At 39.3% G+C, this 22675-nt stretch overlaps 1 protein-coding gene across 2 annotated transcripts in view; it reads right to left on the bottom strand.

Annotated features, from left to right (window-relative positions):
• LOC150087838 (F-box only protein 38-like) overlaps positions 1–22675 on the bottom strand; it is a 146961-nt gene that overhangs the window by 13794 nt on the left and 110492 nt on the right. For both annotated transcript variants that reach the window (XM_090369226.1, XM_090369225.1), the window contains exons 11-12: positions 15075–15172; positions 1565–1663 (exon numbers count right to left, since the gene is read on the bottom strand). In XM_090369226.1, the coding sequence (XP_090225352.1) occupies positions 1565–1663; positions 15075–15172 (197 nt within the window). The remainder of the gene's footprint in view (positions 1–1564; positions 1664–15074; positions 15173–22675) is intronic.

Below are 22675 nucleotides of genomic sequence, written 5' to 3' on the forward strand. Positions count from 1 at the left end.
CACACACACACACACACACACACACACACTCTCTCTCTCTCTCTCTCTCTCTCTCTCTCTCTCTCTCTCTCTCTCTCTCTCTCTCTCTCTCAGGGTAATTCAGAATTTTTTTTTTTAGCTGGTGCAGCATAAGCCACAGGCTTCCTTGCACCATATGGCTAATAATAATAACAATAATACATGTTCAAAGCTGCATAATGCTCAGTCCACTTCTAATTCTTTATTAGTCACAGAACAGCTATCACATAATTTGGTACATAGCATTATCACACAAAATTATATTCCTCACCTACAGTCATAAATTCATTTTTAATAATAAAATTAAGCATTTTTGCACATTTTTGAGTAAAAATGCACTGCGGAGCATTCATAACTATCTGATACAATACTTATAACTATGAGACAATATGATGAGTTAGTTTATTTTAGCACACTGTTAATCCTGATGGTGTCTTAAGGTTAAGTATTGCATCATCTGTTTTAACTGATCTTAGTTTTATCTTGAAATGTTTCGTATGATCAAAGATATTCAGTCAGTTTTTTTTTTATTAGTCTTATTGTAGTTTATTACTTTTATTACAGTAGTCACAGTAACTATAGTTGGTTGTGGTGAACAATGTTGAAAATGGAAAGGAATCTCATACTTTTTTGAATGAGCATTGAAGATTATTCCTGAGATTAGATATGAGCCATTTAATTTGCTGTTTAGTATCAGTATTAGCCATATAGTGCAAGTTTTTGCTGCACTGATCAAAAAGGGAGAATAAAATAAATATATAAAAAAAATAAAAAAAGAAAATGCAAAAAACTGTAGTTTCCTTCCTCACCTAGGTAACTAACCAGTTGATTTTTGAATTTCTCTAAGCTGGAGGGAATCTATTCCAGTAATTAACAACTTGCTGGTTAAAAGAAAACCTCCTACAATCCAGTCTAAATCTCTTTGTTGATTGGATGGCCTCTGTTTCTGATATAATTTATAACATGAAAATTTCATCTTCAATCATTTTACTATTCCCTCTCAGAGCCTTATGACCTCAATCAAGGCCCCCCCCCTTGTTAACTTGTTTAAGATACATTAGATCAATTTTATTTTTTCTGCATTGTAACTGTTTTAATGTAAAAGTTTCACACCAATCGGTACAAGATTTTGTTCCACAGTCAATAAATACCTTTAAAATAATGCAGTACCTTTTTTTTTGAATTTGCTCTATTTCCATTATTTGATAAGCAGCATATGGTAATGACTAAGAAGCATATGCAAGGGTAGATAACATTTATTTTGTATAATAACAAGGAGAGAGCAATGTTATGTAAGTCTTTAGATATTCTTTTCAGGAGGGTTGGGGGTAATATGGTGAGCAGGTTATGTTAAATGACATCCATATGATAATATTATATCTGGAAAGGACGAGTGCCTTTTTTTAAATTCCATTAAAAAGTAATCAACTTTATTTGATTTCTGTAATACAGGTACACAATATATTTTGCATTATAAATTGTGCACACAAAACTAAAAAGCCACAATAATTTTATTCTATGCACAGCATTATGAATTATCACTTACATGTATCAGGTTTAAGTGGATTACCATCATGCAACCACCATACTTCTTTTAAGAATGGGTTATTTGTTATTAACTCATAGCGACCATCAGGAAACTGTCCTGAAAATAAAAAAGGGCCATCAGAAAACAGAACAAAAAATAAAACAAAGATTTAATACCACTATGCAGTAAGTACTCAACGTATGTAAGAGATACGTTCTAGGATTTCTTACATAAGTCGAGTTTTACGTAACTCGGGAATGACTAATAAAATATTGCTACTATATCCCTGATATGTCAAAATTACAAATACCACATAATATCCTCAGAAGAACAAAGAAAAATAGTTATATATTTTTTAATTAGTTCAATTAAAAACTTTATCTGGGAACAGCAGTGAAGTAGCCGGAGTGACACATAAGAAAAGAAAACATAAAAGGAAGGAAAAATGGATGTTATTGTACTGTAAAAACTGATATGTATTTTGTAGCCTTGGTTATTATAGTTGACTTCATTGGTGCCGATACCATCATTGTTTCCTGTATTCTGTCTTTGATCTTTATTATTGTGTTCACTGTTGACACTGACAAATCTAAATTCCGCACAATACTTGTTAATGATTGCCCATTCAAACACACATCCTTATTATTTTAATTTACTGATCCAAATCGATCGCTTTCCTTTTCTTGATAGATCTACTAGGACTGTTGTCACCTATTCTCTTAGTCGGCAACATGATAACAGTCAAAATGAAATTTTCAGTAAAGAACTTCATGGGATTAAGGCAGAAACACACTATTATCACCTCACGTGAGTTCACATTTTACAAACACATTTATGGAGGTCGTGACCATAGCACAATAAAAACAATTTGCACTTTCTGGTTTATTGGGCTTTTCTGTTACTGCAATCTATTATAAATGGGTAGTAACCTCGATTTTACTGCATTTGTGATAATACCAATAGCTGGAATTCTGTGAGTTTTTACGTTACTGTATTATGGCAAAATGTGTGTCCCCTTCACTGAAATCTTCAGTCATATAAAAAAAAAAAAAACATAAATATTCAGAATCTTCTCTTCATTCCTGTTTTATTAAGCTTCATAAACTTGTTACTCACTTGGTATCTCACTTGTGCAATTTGTGCATGCTGTGTTCAATCATTAATGATTGCTTATTTTTTTTTTTTTTTTTTTTTACTGTTTTAAATTTTACAATCCTAAAAAAAAAAAAAGAATTGAGTTAAAAAAAATTTATATAAGTCTGAAGTTACGTAACTCGGGTACGTAACTTATTTTGCGTACATTACAAATTATTCCAACAGCTTGGCATTTTGTTAGCTGCTATCAAAATTAATGTTTTCATAATACAAATATTATACAAAAAAACCTCAATGTATTTTAGGTTCAAGCCTGTGATTTTTCTAATGCTTTTTCATTGTCAAGCATCAGACTTTTCTTCATAACTCTCTAAACTAATTTCACTATCTGATTCTGATCAACACCAATGCTCATAATTAGCATTAGTAGAGGCATATGATGCAAGAAAGCAAGCTTATGCAGCATTAGCCAAAATCCCCCCTCCCCCATTCGTTCCAAATACCTGTCCAGCTCAGCCTTAAATTTATTTAGGCTATCAACTTCCACAACAAAAGATGGAAGTCTGTTCCACCAATCAACTACCCGTTGGCTAAAGGCAAGTTTTTGCACATCTATTCTACAACTGTCTTTCCTCAATTTGAAACTGGCGCCCCTCAGGTTCTTAGTCTGAGCAAGAGGAAGAATCCCATCAGCATTCAGCTTGCTCAACCCATTCAAGGCATTATACACCTCAACTCTACTCTCCAGGCATTGCAATTTGCAGAACTTAAGCCTTTCTTGGTAACAGCACCCCTCTGTTCCCCTCACAAATCTTGTTGCCCTTCTTTGTACTTGTTATAGCAACTCTACATCCTTCCTAAAATGAAACCTCCAGACCTGCACACAGTACTCTAGGTGTGGCCTGACCATTGCCTTGTATAACAGGATAATCACTTCCCTGTCCTGGCAGCCCATCTGCACTGCTCAGCAAAATTCATATTTGACTGCACAATTACCCCCAGGTCTTTTTCACTTTCTACTTCCCTCAGTGTAGTACCACACGGTTGGTACGTTTCTCTTTGGTGATTGCTACCCATATGCAGTACTTTGTATTTGTCAATGTTAAACTTCAGTTGCCACTTAGCCCATTTGCCCAACTTATCTAGATCCAGTTGGAGTAGCATACTGTCTTTACTGTTGTTAACAACCCCACCAACCCCACCTTATCATCTGCAAACGTGGACATTAAACCTGATATACCTTCATCAATATCATTGATAAATATAAAAAACAACAATGGGCCCAACACCAAACCCCAGGGAACTCAACTAATAACATTTGTCCATGAAGAGCAGTGTCCATTGATTACCACTCTCTGTCGTCTCCCACTCAATCAATCCATTATCCATTGTAGCAACTTACTCTTAATGCCATACCTCTCCAATTTGTATGTCTTTCATGCGCCACAGTATCAAAAGCTTTCCTGAAATCCAAGTATATGATATCAAAATTATTTTTGCCATTCAGTTCCTATGTGACCACATCACAGTATTCAATCAAATTGGTCAGACAAGACTTCCCTTTAACAAATCCATGCTGTGTCTTAACTATTACTGCAGTCTTGTCTAGATGATCTTGCAATGCTTCTTTAACCAGTGACTACATTATTTTCCCCGGAACACAAGTTAAACTAACAGGTCTATAGTTACTTGTGTCACCTTTTGAACCCTCTTTGTGAATTGGTGATACATTTGCACACCTCCAGTCCACGGGGACCTCCCCTGAGTCAAAGGAAGCTCTCATAATTGTGGTTAGAAAACAGCTTTGATAGAAGTACAGACCTTGTAGTTGAAATGACATACGTAGCTGTTCGGGGCACCTAACAATAGAATGTTACGAAAATGCGAGACGAAAAAATAAATTGTTGACAAATATTTGTATTGTTGCAGTCATACTTACTTCAGGAAGTATGACTGTAATGTTATACTATTAAAAAATTCTAAAAAGTTAGAACTCAAGATACTATTGTATCCAGGTATCATCGTAAAGAGGGGTGTGAGGTGGGGGGGGATGATGACCAGGCTGACTCAAGATATCATACCAGTCACGAAAAATGCATCACGAATTCTAATCACACTGCTAGTGAGTGCTCAGGGCAGACTAGTAGTGTGAACGTGGGAAGCGCCTCTGGCAGAAGTCTACCACGGATGACGTCATCTGCAGCAGGAATCCCCAAGGATGTTTCACATCAAAAAATCGGCAAAACTGCGAGCCCACTGTTAAAATAGTCACAGCTCACCACCTCTCATTTTTCATTTCCCAGTGCTTATGTCACACCAAACAGACTCAACATTGCATTGTCCACCAACATCAATTGGATGCACTTCCTTAGATTCTGTGTGTTTCTTAACTAACAGCATAACCCATCCTCCCTTCTTGTCCTGTCCATCCTTCCTCTACACATTGTACTCCCCAAATTCCAATTCTGCACTGCTTATATCTGTGTGACACCACCTCCCTGATATCCCAACAATATCTGCCTTTGATGTCTTGACTAGCACTTAAATAAAGCTCATCAAATTTATTAACTATAATCCTAGCATTGGTGTACATGCACCTGTTCCTACTCTTAGTTACCCTAACACAGCCCATGTATTGACTTGTTCCACTATGACTCCTAGCAGTCCTGGAAATCTCCATTACCTTGTTTTCCAGGCTGCTGCTCATTCTAATAGAAGCAGTGCAAGAATTAATTTTGCCTCTGCCTGCAGTCACTGTTAACCTTTTAGTCTGTGCATCTGCCCACGCTAGCAGTTTTCTGACCCACCTAAAACTGCCTCGATAGCATCAGCAAATATTCTTGCACCCTTTCTATTTAAGTGTACCCCATCCCTGTAGAAGCAATCTCTCCTGTCAACAAGCACAGACCAGGCTGAAAAAAATTCTATCCCTTGAGCCTTGTACAATCTCTCCAGAGCCAAATTGATCGACAAGGCTCTCATCATATACTCTTTCCTATCATGTCTGGGCAGAATTGCAGACACTTTCACATTCAACCCTAACTCGCAACTTTTTTTCAACATTGACCTGTACTTGTTGAGTAAATCTGCAGATGTCTTACTCTTAATGTCATTAGTTCAAATGTGTACAACAATATCACCTTTTGTGCCCTTAAAAGATGATATCTGCTCTACAACGTCATCAACTTTTGCCCCTGGCAAACATACCCCGGTCCTGTTACACCTATCCTTCTTGCATAGTATATTCCCTGTCTCCCTGACAATAGTCACCAACAATAACTAGCCTTTGGGACCAGCACATTCTGCCTTGAAGACTGCCGCTGTGTTGCTTGATGCACAGGAGTGAGCTCTGTCATTGAGCTGGGCAGCTGAGAGCTTGATGGGCCCCTCATATTAATTTCTTTGAGGGCATTTACCCTACACATCAAGCTCTCAAAGGTCGATGCAATAATAAAACATGATGCTTTAAAAACATTTTTGAAGTCAAGATTAAGATACATAAACATTCTTTAAAACACTGACTAGACAGATAACAGAACTTTAATATGACATTATGATAATTATTCCAGATATGATAATATCGTATCTGGAAACGGTGAATGCCTATTTTTTTTTAATTCCATAAAAAAGTAATCAACTTTATTTGATTTCTGTAATACAGGTACACAAAAATAAAAAAAGTAAGAAAAAATATAAAAGCACATGTACTATTAAACAATTCAACTTGAATAAAATATTTACATATTTTATCAAATTATTGAGAGTCTCTTCAATAGTAATATCACTATTAATTGGAAGCTATGCCCATAAAACGAAATAGACCAAAGATTAATAAAAATAACAGTAATAGAATCCATTAGAAACCATTACTCTACATTCCAGCCAATTGTGTGTGTGTGTGTGGGGGGGTAATATGTCGAGCAGATTGTTAAACAACATCCTTATGACAATATCATATCTGGAAAGGGTGGGGGGATGTATCTTACATCTTAAATGTGTGGCCTCCACATGAAGGAGTTTCAACCATTCTTCACTGCTCTTGTTATATTCTCACCATAGAGTTTGAGAATTTTTGACTGAAGAGGGCAGCATTTACCACCAAAAAATTGCTATACTGCTTTTATATATTTTTTTATTTTTATATTTAATTTTATATTTTTATGTTTATTTTATATTAAATTTCTATTTTATTTCTCTGTTAAGTTGGTGTTTTAAATAATTTTTATGTACTCCTAAAATTCTTTATCAATTTCATCTTGATAAATTGATTTCACATAAAATAAAAGGAAACAAAAAAGAAAATATGGTAAAGGTCCAATACTCTTAAATCTGATGGTCTGGAAAATGAAATAATCTAATTTGAGTTGTATCCGAATGTCCTACCATGAAATACAGATTATGAGATACACACTGGCAGACAGTAGGCTAGTTTATCAAAGCTAGTTTGCTGTCAGCCAACGTTGCTTCAGTATGCTGTGTTTTATAATTACAGGAAGTTTCCAAATTACAATTCATGTTACAACAGCTAACTTGTATATCAACTGTCTCAGAACTTGGAATGCATTTTGACATAGAAAGTGTTATAAATGGCAGGTAGTTATCAAACTAGCTCATTATGTGACTAAAAATAGTAGAAACAATATTGTTTCTACTATTTTTAGTAGAAACAATATCTCCTTGGAAAGAACAAGACTAAATACAACAAACAAACAAACAAAAAAAAAAGTTAACTTGTAGATAAACTGTTAGAGGGGATAGACAATTGAAACAGGAAGTGTTGGTTTTTTTGTATGGCTGATGTCGCATAAGCAGCTTTCTTGCATCATTCATCCCTATTATTACTAATAATAAGGGACATGATGGGCCCAATGGTTACGACACTGGACTACCAGCCTGATGGACCTGGGTTCGAGTTGGCGGAACTTTGGCAGAAGCAAACATGTCTCCATCATGCTGGGAGACTGGTATAATAATAATAGTAGTAATCAATTACAATAATAAAAAAAAAAAACCCATTGTGAAAGTTGTTCCAGCAGGCCTACCTCCCCCAAGATCAAAGTGACAGGTGATGCAGATAGTGGCACCATCTGGTGCTGCTCCCAAGAACTAATTCTACCAATTGATGTAAGCTGAAGCCAAACAGGTCCACCTCCAGAGATGAATCATGTCGAAAAGAAGTAATAATCATACTGCATTGAGTGTGGTGCAGGATAAAGCCATTCGCATTCCGGTCTTAGGCAGAGGGGTCAGTTTGAAAAGTCAAAGACAGTCTCCCAATTAAGACAGTGGAGCAAGGGGTGCTGTCCCCCATATGGCAACCACAAGGAAAGGGCAAGACCAACCCACTTCCAGCCCAAACAACTGGAAGTGCTTCCTGTACAACTGCGCTAGTGACCAAACAGGAAGGAAGAAAACGACAATGCACGAAGTGGAGTATCAAAATAAATATGTACATCATGCAAACATACTATGAAATAATCAAGCTAGAGATCGATATGACAATGTACAGTCTGAGACTACATACCAAGTGGTTGGAACAATTCCTGGATATTCAGGTCACCAAACAGCAAATAGCAGACCAGAGAAGGACCATCGTCATGAAGAACCTGATAGCACCAGCAAGTTTGGAAAATATCAAGCAGGATGTGAGTGTCCCATTACACATAACAAAGAATATCAACAACACGAGACCAGAGGAGGAAGAGCAAGAAGATATACAATCCAGAGCAGCTGAAGTGGAAAGAGACATCATGATATCCAGAATAGAAGATGAGTGGAACAAGGCCCTAACAGAATTTAATTCTGTTACAGCCTTAATTCTGTTAGTTTGTGGGCTTTAAAACCCCACAAACACCCATGTGATACCGAAGCAGAGACCAAACAGTATTCTGTGGAGAGTCACAGACCACTTAAATCGGCAAATACAAAGGGTACTAGAAAGTTTTGCAATACAGCTTTGTTTATTTAATTTTTTCAAAGTAATTTCCTCTACATTCAATACACCTCTCCATCCTCCGAAACCAATCTTTAAACCAGTTCTGCCAAGCTTCACTAGGGAGTAAAGCACACTCGTTGTCCCAAGCCCGTAGAAGGTCCTCATCACTGGAAAACCGCCTCCCTTTTAGCTTCATTTTCACACGCGGGAACAGTGCAAAGTCGCAGGGAGCAAGGTCTGGATGTAGGGAGGGTGCTCGAGAAGTTTCAGTCCTGTCGTGGTCAAATATTCGGTGCAGGCTTTGGCGCGGTGAGCTGGAGCATTTTCGTGATGGAGGTACCAGGTGTCCATTCTTGACTTTGGCCGCAGGTTCTTCATAGATCCAATGACTTTAGGCAGGCATTGTTCAGTATACCACTTAGCTGTGACTGTCTTCTGCGTGTCCAAAATGACACGTTCCACAATTCCACTCGATTTGAAAAATACAGCTATCATTTTCTTCTTTACAGATCAGGATTTTCTGACAATTACGGGTGTGTCGTCATCATCAAAGACCCAAACTTTGTTTTGAGCCTTGGTCGGCAGATCGTAATAGTACAGCCAAGTCTCGTCACCTGTCACGATGTTGTTCACATACCGAGATTGTCCCTTATCAAACTTTTTTAACATCTCCCGGCACCAAGTCATACGTCGTGTCATCTGCTCTTCAGTCAGTTGATGTGGCACCCAGAGAGAACAAAGTTTCTTCACGTGCAAATGATCTTGCAGAATCGAACGAATTGCTGGTGCATTTAGGCCCAAAGTATCCTCTATCTGTTGGTAGGTCACTCGCCTGTTTTCGTCAAGCATTTTCCTCACAGCAGTAACGTTTTCCTCCGTAACTGACGTTCGTGGCCTTCCCGGCCTCTCAGAATCCTCCAGAGTGAAATTTCCCCTTTGGAATTCTCTATACCACCTGAATATCGTTGTACGATGTGGACAATCATCATCTAGTGCAAGAGTCATTTCTTCTAAGCACTGGTCTATGGTTAAACCACGCACGAAATTATACCGCAAAACTGTCCTTATCTCATTTCGTGACCACGATGCCATCGCAAGCACTTTACACTCTCACTACTAATGAATAACTGAGCCCATCGACTTGGTGCGGCGGCTACTATGCACGTATGAACATGTCTCAACATGCAGCAACAAGCAGCTTCCTGTGATTCATTGTTGCGTCATATTGCAAAACTTTCCTAGTACCTTTTGTAATACCACATTTCTTTGACAACAACAGTGAAACACTGGAGGCCATCCACACAGTTGTGTACTGTGCTGCCACAGCAGCCACTATGATTAATAGAAGAGAAACGAAAGACCAGCAACAGAAGAACTGGAAAAAAAAAAAAAAAAAAAGAGGAACTGCCGGCTTGAGAAAGAAGACTTCAGCAGAAGATAGAAGAATTATGAGTCAAGATAGGCCAATTTACCCAGTACCATGGGGTAATAGGAGTAAGAAATTGATTGGAAAAGTGAAGAGTATCCTCAAGAGAAACAATGTATACAGCAAACACAAAACCAGAAATCAGAGAACAGGAGAATAGTTAGACACACTGAAGCAGAACTTCCTTGCACTCAGCAAGAGACTATGCCAATACAAAGAGAGCCCAGAGGAAAATAAACAACCGAATCGTTGATGAAAACCAAAGAGCCTTCTACAGGAGTAGTGGACAAGATAGAAGTGTACCACCCAAGCAGAAGATGATCGAGGAGTTCTGGGACAACGTATAGAGCAGTGAAGTGAGATGTAACAGCCAAGCCCCCTAGACAACTAGAATGAAAGAAAACCAAGGATGTACAAGAGATGACAGAGAGAGAGAGAATCGGAGATTCAGGAGGAAGAAGTAAAACAATTGATCAAGAAGTCTCACAACTGGTGAACCCCAGGAATACATAATGTCCACAATTACTGGTACAAGAAGCTCACTTGAACACAAAAGCAACTAGCAGAGCAGTTCACTCAAATGATAAATCATCCAGACGCAATCTCAGAGTATCTTACTCAAGGAATCACATACCTGAAGGCTAAAGTTCACGATACAAGAAACCTGGCAAAATACAGCCGATTACCTGTCTTCCAATGATGTACAATATTCTGACTAGCTGAATAACCAAGAATATAGCAGACCACTTGGAGACCAGAACATCATGGCTGAACAGCATAAAGGATGCAAGGAGCAATTAACCATTGTGCCACAGTTATAGGGCAAGATTGTAAAGAATTCTACATGAAGCAGTACAACACATACGTGCCCTCATTGATAACCGTAAGGCCTTCAACTCAACCTCATAGCTGGCTAACAGGCTGAAGATGTACAAAGTCAATCTGACAGTGACAAACTTCCTAGAAGCATCCATGGTGAAATGGAGTACACCATCAAGGTTGAGAATATCACAATCAGGCTGATCCCCATCATGAGAGTAATCTTTCAATGATATGCCCTAAGCCCATGTGGTCTGTCTAGCACTCAACCTGCTATCCACCATGCTCAAAAACAGCAAGTAAAATAAAATAAATCTTCTGTTTATACTCCAGGATGACCAAACGGTCAGAGGAGTTCACAAGATGGACAGAATACAAGAAACAGCACCATATTCAGCGGTCATGGGTTTGAACTCCGGTCACTCAAGGCACGTGTACTTATGCACCCATGCGCTTGACCACTCAGCTATGGATAATCTCATGGAAGGAAGGAAAAATCTGTACACCCTCTTACATCTAATGTACATGGCAATCTACGCGGCAATCGAGGAGCAACTACAACAACTACTTTGGATCACAGAAGAATTCAGCAATGATATCGGGATGGAATTTGGTCTAGACAAATGCAGGACCAGCAGATTGTATCAGGGGAAATTAGTTGACCAAAACTACCAGCTACAGACTGGTAAAGAAATCGAAGCCATGACAGGGGAGAGACATACAAATACCTGGGTATGATGCAGGCTCAGCATTTAGAGTAAATGCTGAGCCTGCATTTACTCTAAATCAACTCTACAATCTACAATGCATTTACTCTACAATCAGAATCATAGATTGGACTAACACCGAGCTGGAGGATATCATGAGAAAGGCAAGAACAATGATGACCAAGAGCTGCCAACACCACCCAAAGTCAGCTGTGGATTGGTTGGTTTGGTTTGGTTTTTTTTTTAGGAGCATTAGCAACTAAGGCCATATTGCTCCGGGATATGCGGTGGTCATTCCCTGACCTTTCCGCATCCTCCATATTTGGTGGTGACGGGCTCGAACCCCGGTCTAATCAAGAAGCGTGTGCTACGCACTGCTGCTCCTTCCCACCTGGCTACGGAGGCGCCTCAGCTGTGGAGAGACTGACAATAGCTTGTAAAGGAGGAGGAAGGGGCCTGATAGATCTCGTAGAGCAACACTCTACCAGGCTATAAGGATGACAGGCAAGCGACATACCCCACTCAACCCAAGGAGGAGTCCCCTCCCACCCAGATGGAGCAAACAAAGCTAGAAAGATGGGCAAAGTTACCCCAAGGTAGACTAATGTAGCATATCCATCAAGACCACATAGATAAAATGGCTTCCAATGCATGGCCCATGAGCGGGATGCTCTTCCTCCAAGACTGAAGGATTCATGCTTGCCATCCAAGACCAGGTAATCAGCACCAGCAATTACAACAAATACATTACAAAGGAGCCCTGAGTGTCAGATGATTTGTATCAACGATGCCACTTGGCCTCAGGAACAATCCAACACATCACTGCAGGATGCAAGGTGATCACCCAGAGTATATTCGTAGACACGACCATGTGGCCAGGATAATACATCAGAAGCTAGTGAGGAAATACCAATTGATCAAAGAAAGTGTACCGTATTATAAATACAAACCCCAAGTCATACTAGAGACTACAAGCTGTACTGGGAGACTGCCATAATAATAGACAAAGCAGTTCCACACACCAGACTGGACATAATCCTCGTCGACAAGAAGGAAAAGACTACCTATCTGATTGAAATAGCAGTGCCCAACAATTGCAACCTCCAGAAAACCCACGAGGAACAGATCAGGACATATATACGGATCTAAGACAGGAGAGCATGGGGATGGGAGAAGAGAGGAGATCATGGAGATGTGGCATATGCAACAATTAATGACCAACCCGATCACTGTGTCAAACACCAGCATGGTGCCAAAGATCCCACATAACAAACTAGCAGCAATAGGTTTCTCAGAGAACACATACAAGGAACTCCAGAAAGTCACAATCCTGAACACCTATAGGATAGTCAGAGAGTTCCTCAACCAACAGTAACACAAAACATAACCACCCTGTGCACTTCGTACTAGTACCAGTCACAGAGTGGAAACCCCATCAGGGAGAAATAATATAAGAACAACAATAATAATAGTCATAAATAAAAATAATAAGACACCACAAACCCAGCAAAGTACAGACTCATCACTTGTCTCCCAACAATGTACAAGAAAATGACCAACTGCACAACAAAGAAGATATCAGACCTCTTGGAGAGCCAGAACATCATAGCCAAGCAGCAGAAGGGAAGTAAGCTGATGAGCAAAGGATGCAAGTAGCGACTGACTGATGAGGCACTTGTGGAGCAAGCCTACAAGAAGCACTGAAACCTGTACATGGCCTGCATTGACTACCACAAGGCCTTCGACTCTGTGCCCCATAGCTGGCTGATAGAGACACAAGATCTACAAAGTCAACCTGACACAGACACACTTCCTAGAAGCAACCATGATGAAATGGAGGACCACCATCAAGGTCGAGAACATCAAGACCAGACCGATCGCCACCAGAAGAGGAGTCTTCCAGGGAGATGCCCTGAGCTAAATGTTGTTCTGCCTAACAATTAACCCACTATCCACCATGCTCAACAACAGCCAGCAAGGATATACTCTAAAAGAAGGGAGGAAGAACCTGTACATCCTCTTTCACCTGCACATGGATGACATCAAGCATCCGTGTTTAGCACTGTCATCAGAATGCAATTTGGCCTAGACAAATGCAAGACCCATGGATTATACCAGGGAAGACCAGTCAGCCAAATCTACCAGCTGAAGACCAGCAAAGAAGTTGAAGTAATAACAGAGAGGGAGACCTACAAATATCAAGATGCAGGCTCAACAGCTAGAACACAAAATCAAAGTCTGCCTGACTGAGAAATACCATCAGAGACTGAGAAGTCCACTAAAATCAAAGCTGAGTGGTGGGAACATGTTTACATCCAGAAACACCTACACAGTCCCAGTACTAACATACTCCTTAAGGATCACAGATTGGATTAACACTGAACTGAAGGAGATTATGAGATCGATCAGAATCTCACCACCTGAAGTTGGCTGTTGAGAGACTTATCATATCCTAGAAAGGATGAGATGAGGGGTTTGATAGACCTCACTGAACAACAAAAGAAGGCAATTAAGAACCTGAGGATTACTTACAGTAAAATACAGCACCAATCTATCAACCATAAGGAAAACAGACAAATGGCACACAACACTCAACCTTAACAAGAAAACCCCATTCACACAGAGAGGAGAAACAAAGACAGAAAGATGGGCGAAGAAGGCATTCCATGGCAGACACCACAATGGCATCCATCAAGACTACATAGATAAGATGGCTTCCAATGCACGGCTCATGAGCAGAAGGCTCTTCCTCAAGACAGAAGGATTCTTGCTTGCCATCCAAAACCAAGTAATCAATACCAAGAACTACAGGAAGTACATCACCAAGGACCATGAAGTGACAGATGACACCTCTCAATGACACCACCTGACCCAGAAACAATCCAACACATCACCATGGGATGCAGGGTGATCACCTGTACATTTGTAGATGATCAGGTTGCCAGGACACACATCAGAAGCTAGCACAAAATACCAGTTTATCAAAGAAAGTATCTGTATTACAGGTACGATCCATAGGCCATACTTGAGACCCCTACTCAAACTATACTGGGACCGTGGCATACTGACAAGATGATCCTGCACAACAGACCAGGCATAACCCCTCATTGACAAGAAGGAAATGGATACTTACCTGTTTGACAAAGTGGTGCCCAACACCGGCAACATCCAGAAAATCTGTGCAGAGAAGATCAGGAAGTACACAGACCTAAGACAGGAAGTCAAAGAAATGTGGCATAAGGAACAAGTAATGACCATCCCAATCATCGTGTCAACTACCAGCAAGTGACAAAGAGCCTTCATAAGAACCTAGCAGAGCAATAGGCCTCATAGAGAACATTTATATGAAACTCCAGAAAGCCGTGATCCTGAACACCTATAGGATAGTCAGAGAGTTCCTCGAGCAATAATAGTAATCAGACATAACAACCACCGCACACACTTGGTACCAGTAACCATCATGGGATGAGAAAAAAACCCATTAGGAAAAAAAAATAATAAAATAAAATAAAATAATAATCGATATTCATAAAAATAAGATATTACCTTTAATTTTGGTGAGATGATTACCCCATGGATAAGTTTCTACACTACAGTGGCATTTCTTTATTTGTGATGTATGACCTTGTTTTACTGATAGAACCCTATTTAAAAAAGAAAATTTTAAGAATAATTAAAAAACTGCAAATTATGTATGTAATAAGTCTGTCTATCACTATGTGGACATTATTACTAAACAGTACTCATTTTCATTAAAATTTGGTTATTTTACCAAAAATCAAAGTTATTGATTGGGCAGTAACTATTTTCCCTTATAAATATTTTTTTTCTATAAATAAGACACTGAAAAGGATAATATTAAAATTTTGAAGATGTTTAGAATCCTATTAATATGAAATACTATTGCAAATTAGAGATCAGCGTCCTTCATCCTAAGTTTATTTAGCTAAGATTTGCATTCACACACAGTCTCTCGGGATTCCACGGCTTCCCACCTTAGTCGAAGACCAACGCCTCCTAGCAACAGTCAAGATGATAACAGGCATAATCGCAACACCTTCATTCTGGGATACCTGTGGCTGGAGGATCCCCCCTGCTGCCCTTAGGGCCAATCCCGAGCTCTACTCGCATTCAGCGCGACTCCATCTCTCGGACAGGTTCCTCCCTCAGCAGATGTTCAAGCAAACCCAGGCACTTGACGCCGACCTGAACAAATTCGCTATTGACCGGACTTACAGGAAAAAAATTATGTCTAGTAGGACTAATCTGCATTGACATGTGTACCTTGCATCTGTTCCTGTCTGATTGAGCTGGTGCTCTTATCTCGATGTTAAGTCAGCTCAATCAGACCTAACTCTAGTAAGGAGTTCTCTCCTTTGTATAAAATATGTTTTCTTTTGTAAAATTACCTGTTTTTGTAAATTAATTGTTCTATTTTCCCGGAAGTTTCGGGAAGTTGTACAAATGTAAACCCCTGGCTTTTTGGCGGTGAAGGGCATTAAAGATTATCTCTCTCTCTCTCTATTATGATAGTGAAGAGAATAAAAATAAAAAAATAAAGCAAAAGGTATGGATATATATATATAATTCAATATCAAAATGCAGTTTGAAATAAAGTTTAAAATGTAGATGCAAGACATCACTAAACTGGTAGTCTGCTTATTTTGGACAGAGTAAACAGAAAAGTGTATGTACAGCATACAATTCTGTGCACGATTATTATGTCCTTAATTTTTTACTAGAAATACTCTCTATACTGTGACTACTGCATGGAAAGAAGAATGTAGTGCATCACATGTAGGTGCAATGAAGTATAATGATGCAATCCTTATGGGCAGTGTGTAACTTGAAAGCCAGACATTGAATACCGAGTATCATATGTTGGTTTTATTTAAGTTTGTCATATTGCATCTGTGTACTACCATTTCAAAATGAAAATTAACAGCAAGCTGTGGCTACACTGGTCTCAGGAACACCAAGACTGGAGGAATGGCAAAACAATGCCTGGTGTGACAAATCCTAGGTTCGTGCTCTTTTTTTTCATGCTAATGGGAGGACCAAAATATGGCAAAAACTGTATGCATCCATGTATCTACCCTGGTAGGTGCCAACATTGCAGGCTGGTGGCAGTGCATATTGTAGTACTAGTATTGTAGTACTCCTTAATACTAGTGTAGCAACATCCAGGTGACACATGTTATTTGAAAATTTTTTCTAACAACATGCACTTCCATTGGATGCAGTTATTTATCTGTGAATGGGTTCTTCCAACATGTAACATGTTACAAGATCAAAAATTGTACAGAACGTGTTCCAGGAACATGTGACTGAATTCAGTCCACTGTATTGGTCTTTTCAGTTACCAGATCTTAATTCACAATTCGGCACTTGTGGGATGAGGAGGAATGAACTCTTGTCAATGGTTGCAGATCTCTAGCAGTGATCTGCACCATCTAATTTGTAACAACTGTGGGAAGCAATTGAGTCAATGTGGACTAACATCCTTATGGTACACTTTTGATGTTGAATCAAAGGTTTGCCGTAAGGATCAGTCTATGCCATGGATGAATCCTGGCTGTTCTCAGGACTGAAGGGGGGAACTATGCTACTAGTGAGTATACCTAATAAAGTGACCACTTAGCATGCATATCATCTAATCAACATCTATTCACAATTCAGCTCCAAACTCACCAACATTTCTCTTCTGCATTTATCCCTTCTACTTTAGTTCTTTGGAATAACATTCCTTCATATGTATTTCCTAAAAACTGAACTCTACAGAAATTCACATTCAATGTCAGCAAGTATCTTCTATCTTCAAAACCCAAAACCAGTACTAAAGTAATATAGGTTCAAATAACCTTTTGTGTTTGGAATTACCATTAAAAATATATATACATAAAATAAATAAAAATTTATCATACTCTACAGCAAGCATCAGCAACTCTCAGTACACGTGCTGGCAGGTGGAAAGATTTTCTGCCATAAATTGATACTTATTTGAATTGCTTATTTCTGTGTTCATACACCTGTCCAAGTAGCTTACACAAAGGTTTTAAATTGTAATAAACAAAAATAGCACTCACAAGGGAAAAGGTTGCCAACCCCTGATCTAAATTATGATGTATATATTTTTTTAATCCATCCCAGAATGATAACATTTCCGAAAGGATTGGTGAAATAAATAAATAACTTGAATTGCAGGTTCAAGTTATTTATTTATTTAAAAAAGTGGCATGTCACTGTTTTAGTCACTCTGCACCAGAGTAATCTTTTAGTCAGTGAGTATCTAGAAGCAGTTAAGGGGAGAAAAAAACATGCAGCTTTGCAATGATGAAAACTACAACTGTCATGAGTACAAAAGCAAAAACCTCAAACCTCATTCCTATAACATCACTGACACTGAAACATCATTGAATAATTTATTTACATGTAACATCACTGATAACTTTGGCAATGTTACAGGAAATTAAATTATTCTGCCCTTTCAAGTGGAAAGGCCAATACTGTTTACAACTTCTCTCATTACCACAAACAATAGCTAAATCTGCATCATGCATATTGAAAACTTATGACTGGTACAAAGTATTCAGGTGGTGGAAGAACTGGACAATCTTCATGCCCTGAAGGGTATTTAATATAGCACCTCCACCATCAACTATTGTTCAAGGATCTACAGAGTGACCTTTAAGTCTGGACCCATAGGTTTGCTTAGAAATTTTTCTTTTTGTTTCAGTTGTGACTGATAGCACTGAATAAGCAAACAAAAGTTTTTTTTTATGTGAACCCCAAACACGAGAGGTATTAGAACCTATAGTACTTAGTACCATGCTTGGGTTGGAGGTTGAGAAGACGAAAGAAGATATTTGTTGACATTGCACTTGAACTTCTGTAGACTGTAATTTTCAGGAAATACGTATGAAGGAAGGTTGTTCCAGAAAACGCCAGTTGAATGAATAAATGAGGAAGATGAAAAGTTGGTTCTGTGGGTTTGAAGTCAGACAGTAAATGGATGCTGGTTGGTGGCGGCACGTGTTCGGACTGTTTTGAAAGAGAGAGCGGGAATTATAGAAGCCAATTCAGAAGAACAGTGCCATTGGAAGTATCTGTAGAAGAGGCATGCAGCAGAAACAGTGCGTCTATGAGAAAGCGAGTGGAGAGACTCTGTTAGAGATGAATCATTAATTAACCTAACTGCCCTCTTCTGAATGGAATCAAGAAGCCTGAGAGAAGTTTTGGGGGCACCACCCCAGTTGTGGGAACAATATTCCATGGCAGGGCGGATTTGCGATTTATACAGAGTGAGCAGCTGTTTGGAAGAAAAGTAACGCCGAGAGCGAAAGAGAAAACCAAGTTTTTTAGATGCAGAGGAAGCAATATTTGTAATGTGCTTGTGCCAAGAGAGATTAGAAGTCAGGGTAATCCCCAAAAGAGATATATCATTTTGCCTAGAAATCGGAGTGTCACTAAAGATAAGCATAGGAGCAGAAGAATCCTTTTTGCGAGATATAACACAAGACTGAGTTTTAGAAGGGTTAAAATCAACTAAGTTGTCTTTGACCCCACTGGAGAATTACCTCAAGATCGGCATTTAAGGAATTGGTAGCAGATTTTCGAGAAGTTGAAGCTGATTGAGCAGGACAAGGTTTCTCAAAATGGAAAGTTGAATGCAATGTGCTATCATCGGCAAAACTATGGATAGGATTTCCAGTCAATGGAACAAGGTCATTAATATACAAGAGGAAAAGAGTGGGGGAAAGAACTGAACCTTGGGGGACACCGGCATTAGTGGAGAAGTTAGAAGACAGAGAGCCATCTACCATTACCCTCAGTAAGCGATCAGAGAGAAAACTGGATAACCAATTACTAAAAACAGATGGCAAACCATAAGATGGAAGCTTGTTGAGAAGACCTTTATGCCAAACACAATCAAAAGCCTTTGAGATGTCAAGAGCAACTACTTGTGTTTCACCGAACCTTTCCATTGAATTAGTCCATAAATGGGTAACTAAGCCAGAATATCACCAGTGGATCGACACTGACGGAATCCATACTGGCGATCATTGATCAGACGGAAGGTTTCTAGGTAGTTTAAGAGTTGGTGGTTAGATTTCTCCATTACTTTAGAAAGAGTAGAAGTAATTGCAATGGGACAATAATTGGATGGGAGGGATTTGTCACCCTTTTTAGGAACTGGCTGGATATGAGCAAATTTCCAAGCAGAAGGAAAAACACCTTTGGAATAAGAAAGTGAAAAAAGGCGGCAAAAAAGCGGAAAAAGTGAAAAAAGGCGGTAAGTTCAGTAGCACAGGTTTTGAGAACAAGTGGAGAAATACCATCAGGACCTGGAGCTTTCTTAGCATCAAGATTCATCAAAATCCTTCTGATATCCTTTTGACGGAAGACCACAGGAGGCATTGAATGGAGCGTGTTGGGAATGGTGGGAGGCGTTTTACCAAGATCATTAATACATGAGCTGGAAGAAAAATGGGATGCTAGCAGGTCAGCTTTATCCTTGGCTGAAGTGGCAACAGAACCATCTGGTTTGGACAGAGGCGGGAGCAGAGATGGGCAAAAGTTGCAGCCAATAGCTTTGGCAAGAGACCAGAATGCTCGGCTACCATTAGGGCAAGAAGCAAGTTTTCTACTCTTAGCCTGTTCAAACTCTAGTTTGGACTGATTAATAACTGCTTTACAATTGTTGCGAGCTTTGGTGTAGGCAGAAAAAGAAACTGAAGAATTAGAAACAAGCCAATTACGATATGCAACATTCTTCTCTTGGACAGCCTTAGCACATTTATTGGAAAACCAAGGTTTAGATAAAGGACGAGATTTTAAAGTGGAGTGTGGGATAAAGGATTCCATTCCTGCAAGAATAATTTCACTGACACGATCTGAGCAAACATTGACATCAGAAGTTTTGAAACAGTAATCCAACCAAGGAAAAGAAGAAAAGAAGTCTCGCAGGTCATCCCATTTTGCATTCTTGTAATGCCAAACAACACGAGATTGGGAATAGCCATGAGATAAAGGTTCCATTGGAGAAGAGACAATCACCAAGCTGTGATCTGAAGTGCCTAGAGGATCTCTCACTTCAACCGTGTACTTAGAAGGGTTGTTTGTGAGAAAAAGATCAAGCGTATTGACTGTATGATTAGGATTGTCCGGTATTCTTGTAGGTAAATGAACAATCTGTGCTAGGTCTTTAGTAATTGCAAAAGCCTCGGCATCTCGACCTGCTGGGTCGGTGTGACTAGAAAACGGAAGCCAGCTGGCGTTGTGAACATTAAAATCACCAAGGAAAATTACCTCACTGTTAGGAAAGTTGGACTGGAGAAAGTCAAGTTGCAAAGAGAGGAAGTCAAAGAGCTCCAAGTGATTAGTGGAGTTGGGAGAACGGTAGAGACAACAGATGAATTTGACACAATGAGGTAGAGAGATTTTAAGCCAGAGAAGATCAAAGAGAGGAGATTCCAAATTGCCAAGTCTCTGACAGGGAATATCAGAACGGACATATGCACAAGTACCACCTTTGAGGTGAAAGGAATCATACAGCGAATAATTTCGGCATCTGAGATGAGCAGTAGTTGAATCAACCGATAACTGAGATTCTGTCAGAAAAAGTACATGGGGTTTGGCAGACTGCAAGTGGAAATGGACATCGTTGAGATTAGAATTGAGACCACGTATATTTGTGAAATGAATTAGGAAGTCCTTGGGAGGTTTAGATCTTTTCGCAGATAAGCTTGCTCTATTAGTTTGACAATTCATGGTGTATTCAATAGTAAGAAAAAGTGGGTGGGACATGCTGTATGAAGTAATGAAATTTTTGGATATGGCGTACACAAGGTAAGAATATACCCAGATCCTAGACATAACGTGGCCTCGACAATGCTCTCCGCATACACACTACTCGGACTCCCTCCAGTCACTATCTGGCAGAGTAGAGGTTGCAAGATTATACACTAGCTGATCCGGAAGCCTCCTAGAAAGTAATTCTGTTATGTGGTGGGCACAATCAGTGAGAAGTTGTAAGTACATACAATACATTTAACCCAGAACAGCTCCCAATTACCCATTCCTATGCATATAAGTTACTGGAAAAATTCAAGAAATGGGGTCAGTGTTGGAAAAAAAAAGTAGTGGACCTTTGTGGAGAGTTTCTGGTGGAGTAACAATGATAGTAGTGCTCAGAAGGTCTCCATTCAGCCTGAACAAATGTACTATGTGTCCATGGAAACTTGGGATGTCAAAATTCACTATTTGTTGCATCATGAAGAGAAATGAGTGGCATCTTTACAAACTTTAAATTCTTTAGGCACTGCATGACAATAATTATCAGATTATAATCCTGATCAATGCGTATAGTTCTGTGAATGAACATTGCATCAGAGCAAAAAAATCTGGTTATATTGATGAGGCTAATTTTTATGTGTTGGATGAGGTTAGTCAGTAAAACACATTAATGATCCAAAAGTAATCCTAATAGGATTAGCCCATCTAAGGGGAAAGTGGTTGCTGTGTTATATGGTATGGTCACTGGAAGGACCAAATAATTGGCCCGTTCTTCTAAAACAATGACAGGAGAGGTGCATCTTGTATGTAGCCAAGCAAAGCTTTTCTCAGCATTCTCAATTAACAGGCAAATATCTGGAATGGTTCCAGCAAGCTGATGTGCTTGCTCGTTACATCTCATCTTTGCTCGTTACAGCTGTCTACAAATGGTTCCCTCAAAGCTGGATTGAAAAGTGAGGTCAGGGAACACTGAGACTTGCCAGTGTTCCCTGACTTTTACCTGTGGAGGTGGTTTCAATGCCAAGGTGTATGCTGTGAAAATACTTAATGTGAGCATATTAAAGAACAAATTGCCACTGCATGCAGTGAGATCACACCTCAAACAAATAATGCTGTTCTCTTGGAGTGGTAAAAAGGTTTGCATTGTCTTCATGCAAACAGTGCACATATTGAACATATGGTGTTCGGGTCCCAATGGTCCCCAAGAATTATGAGGCGCCCTGTACATGTAATTTAGGCCCTGTGTATGGATGTGGGTGTGTGTGTGCACGCACGTGTGTTCATGCATGCAAACACACAAGCTTTAAAAAAATTGGCAATGAATGAGTGAATTTCTTTCTTGAAATCTGGAA

Source organism: Mastigoproctus giganteus, chromosome 3, assembly GCF_048544385.1.
Source record: "Mastigoproctus giganteus isolate SK-2022 chromosome 3, ASM4854438v1, whole genome shotgun sequence".
Classification (NCBI taxonomy): Eukaryota; Metazoa; Arthropoda; class Arachnida; order Uropygi; family Thelyphonidae; genus Mastigoproctus; species Mastigoproctus giganteus.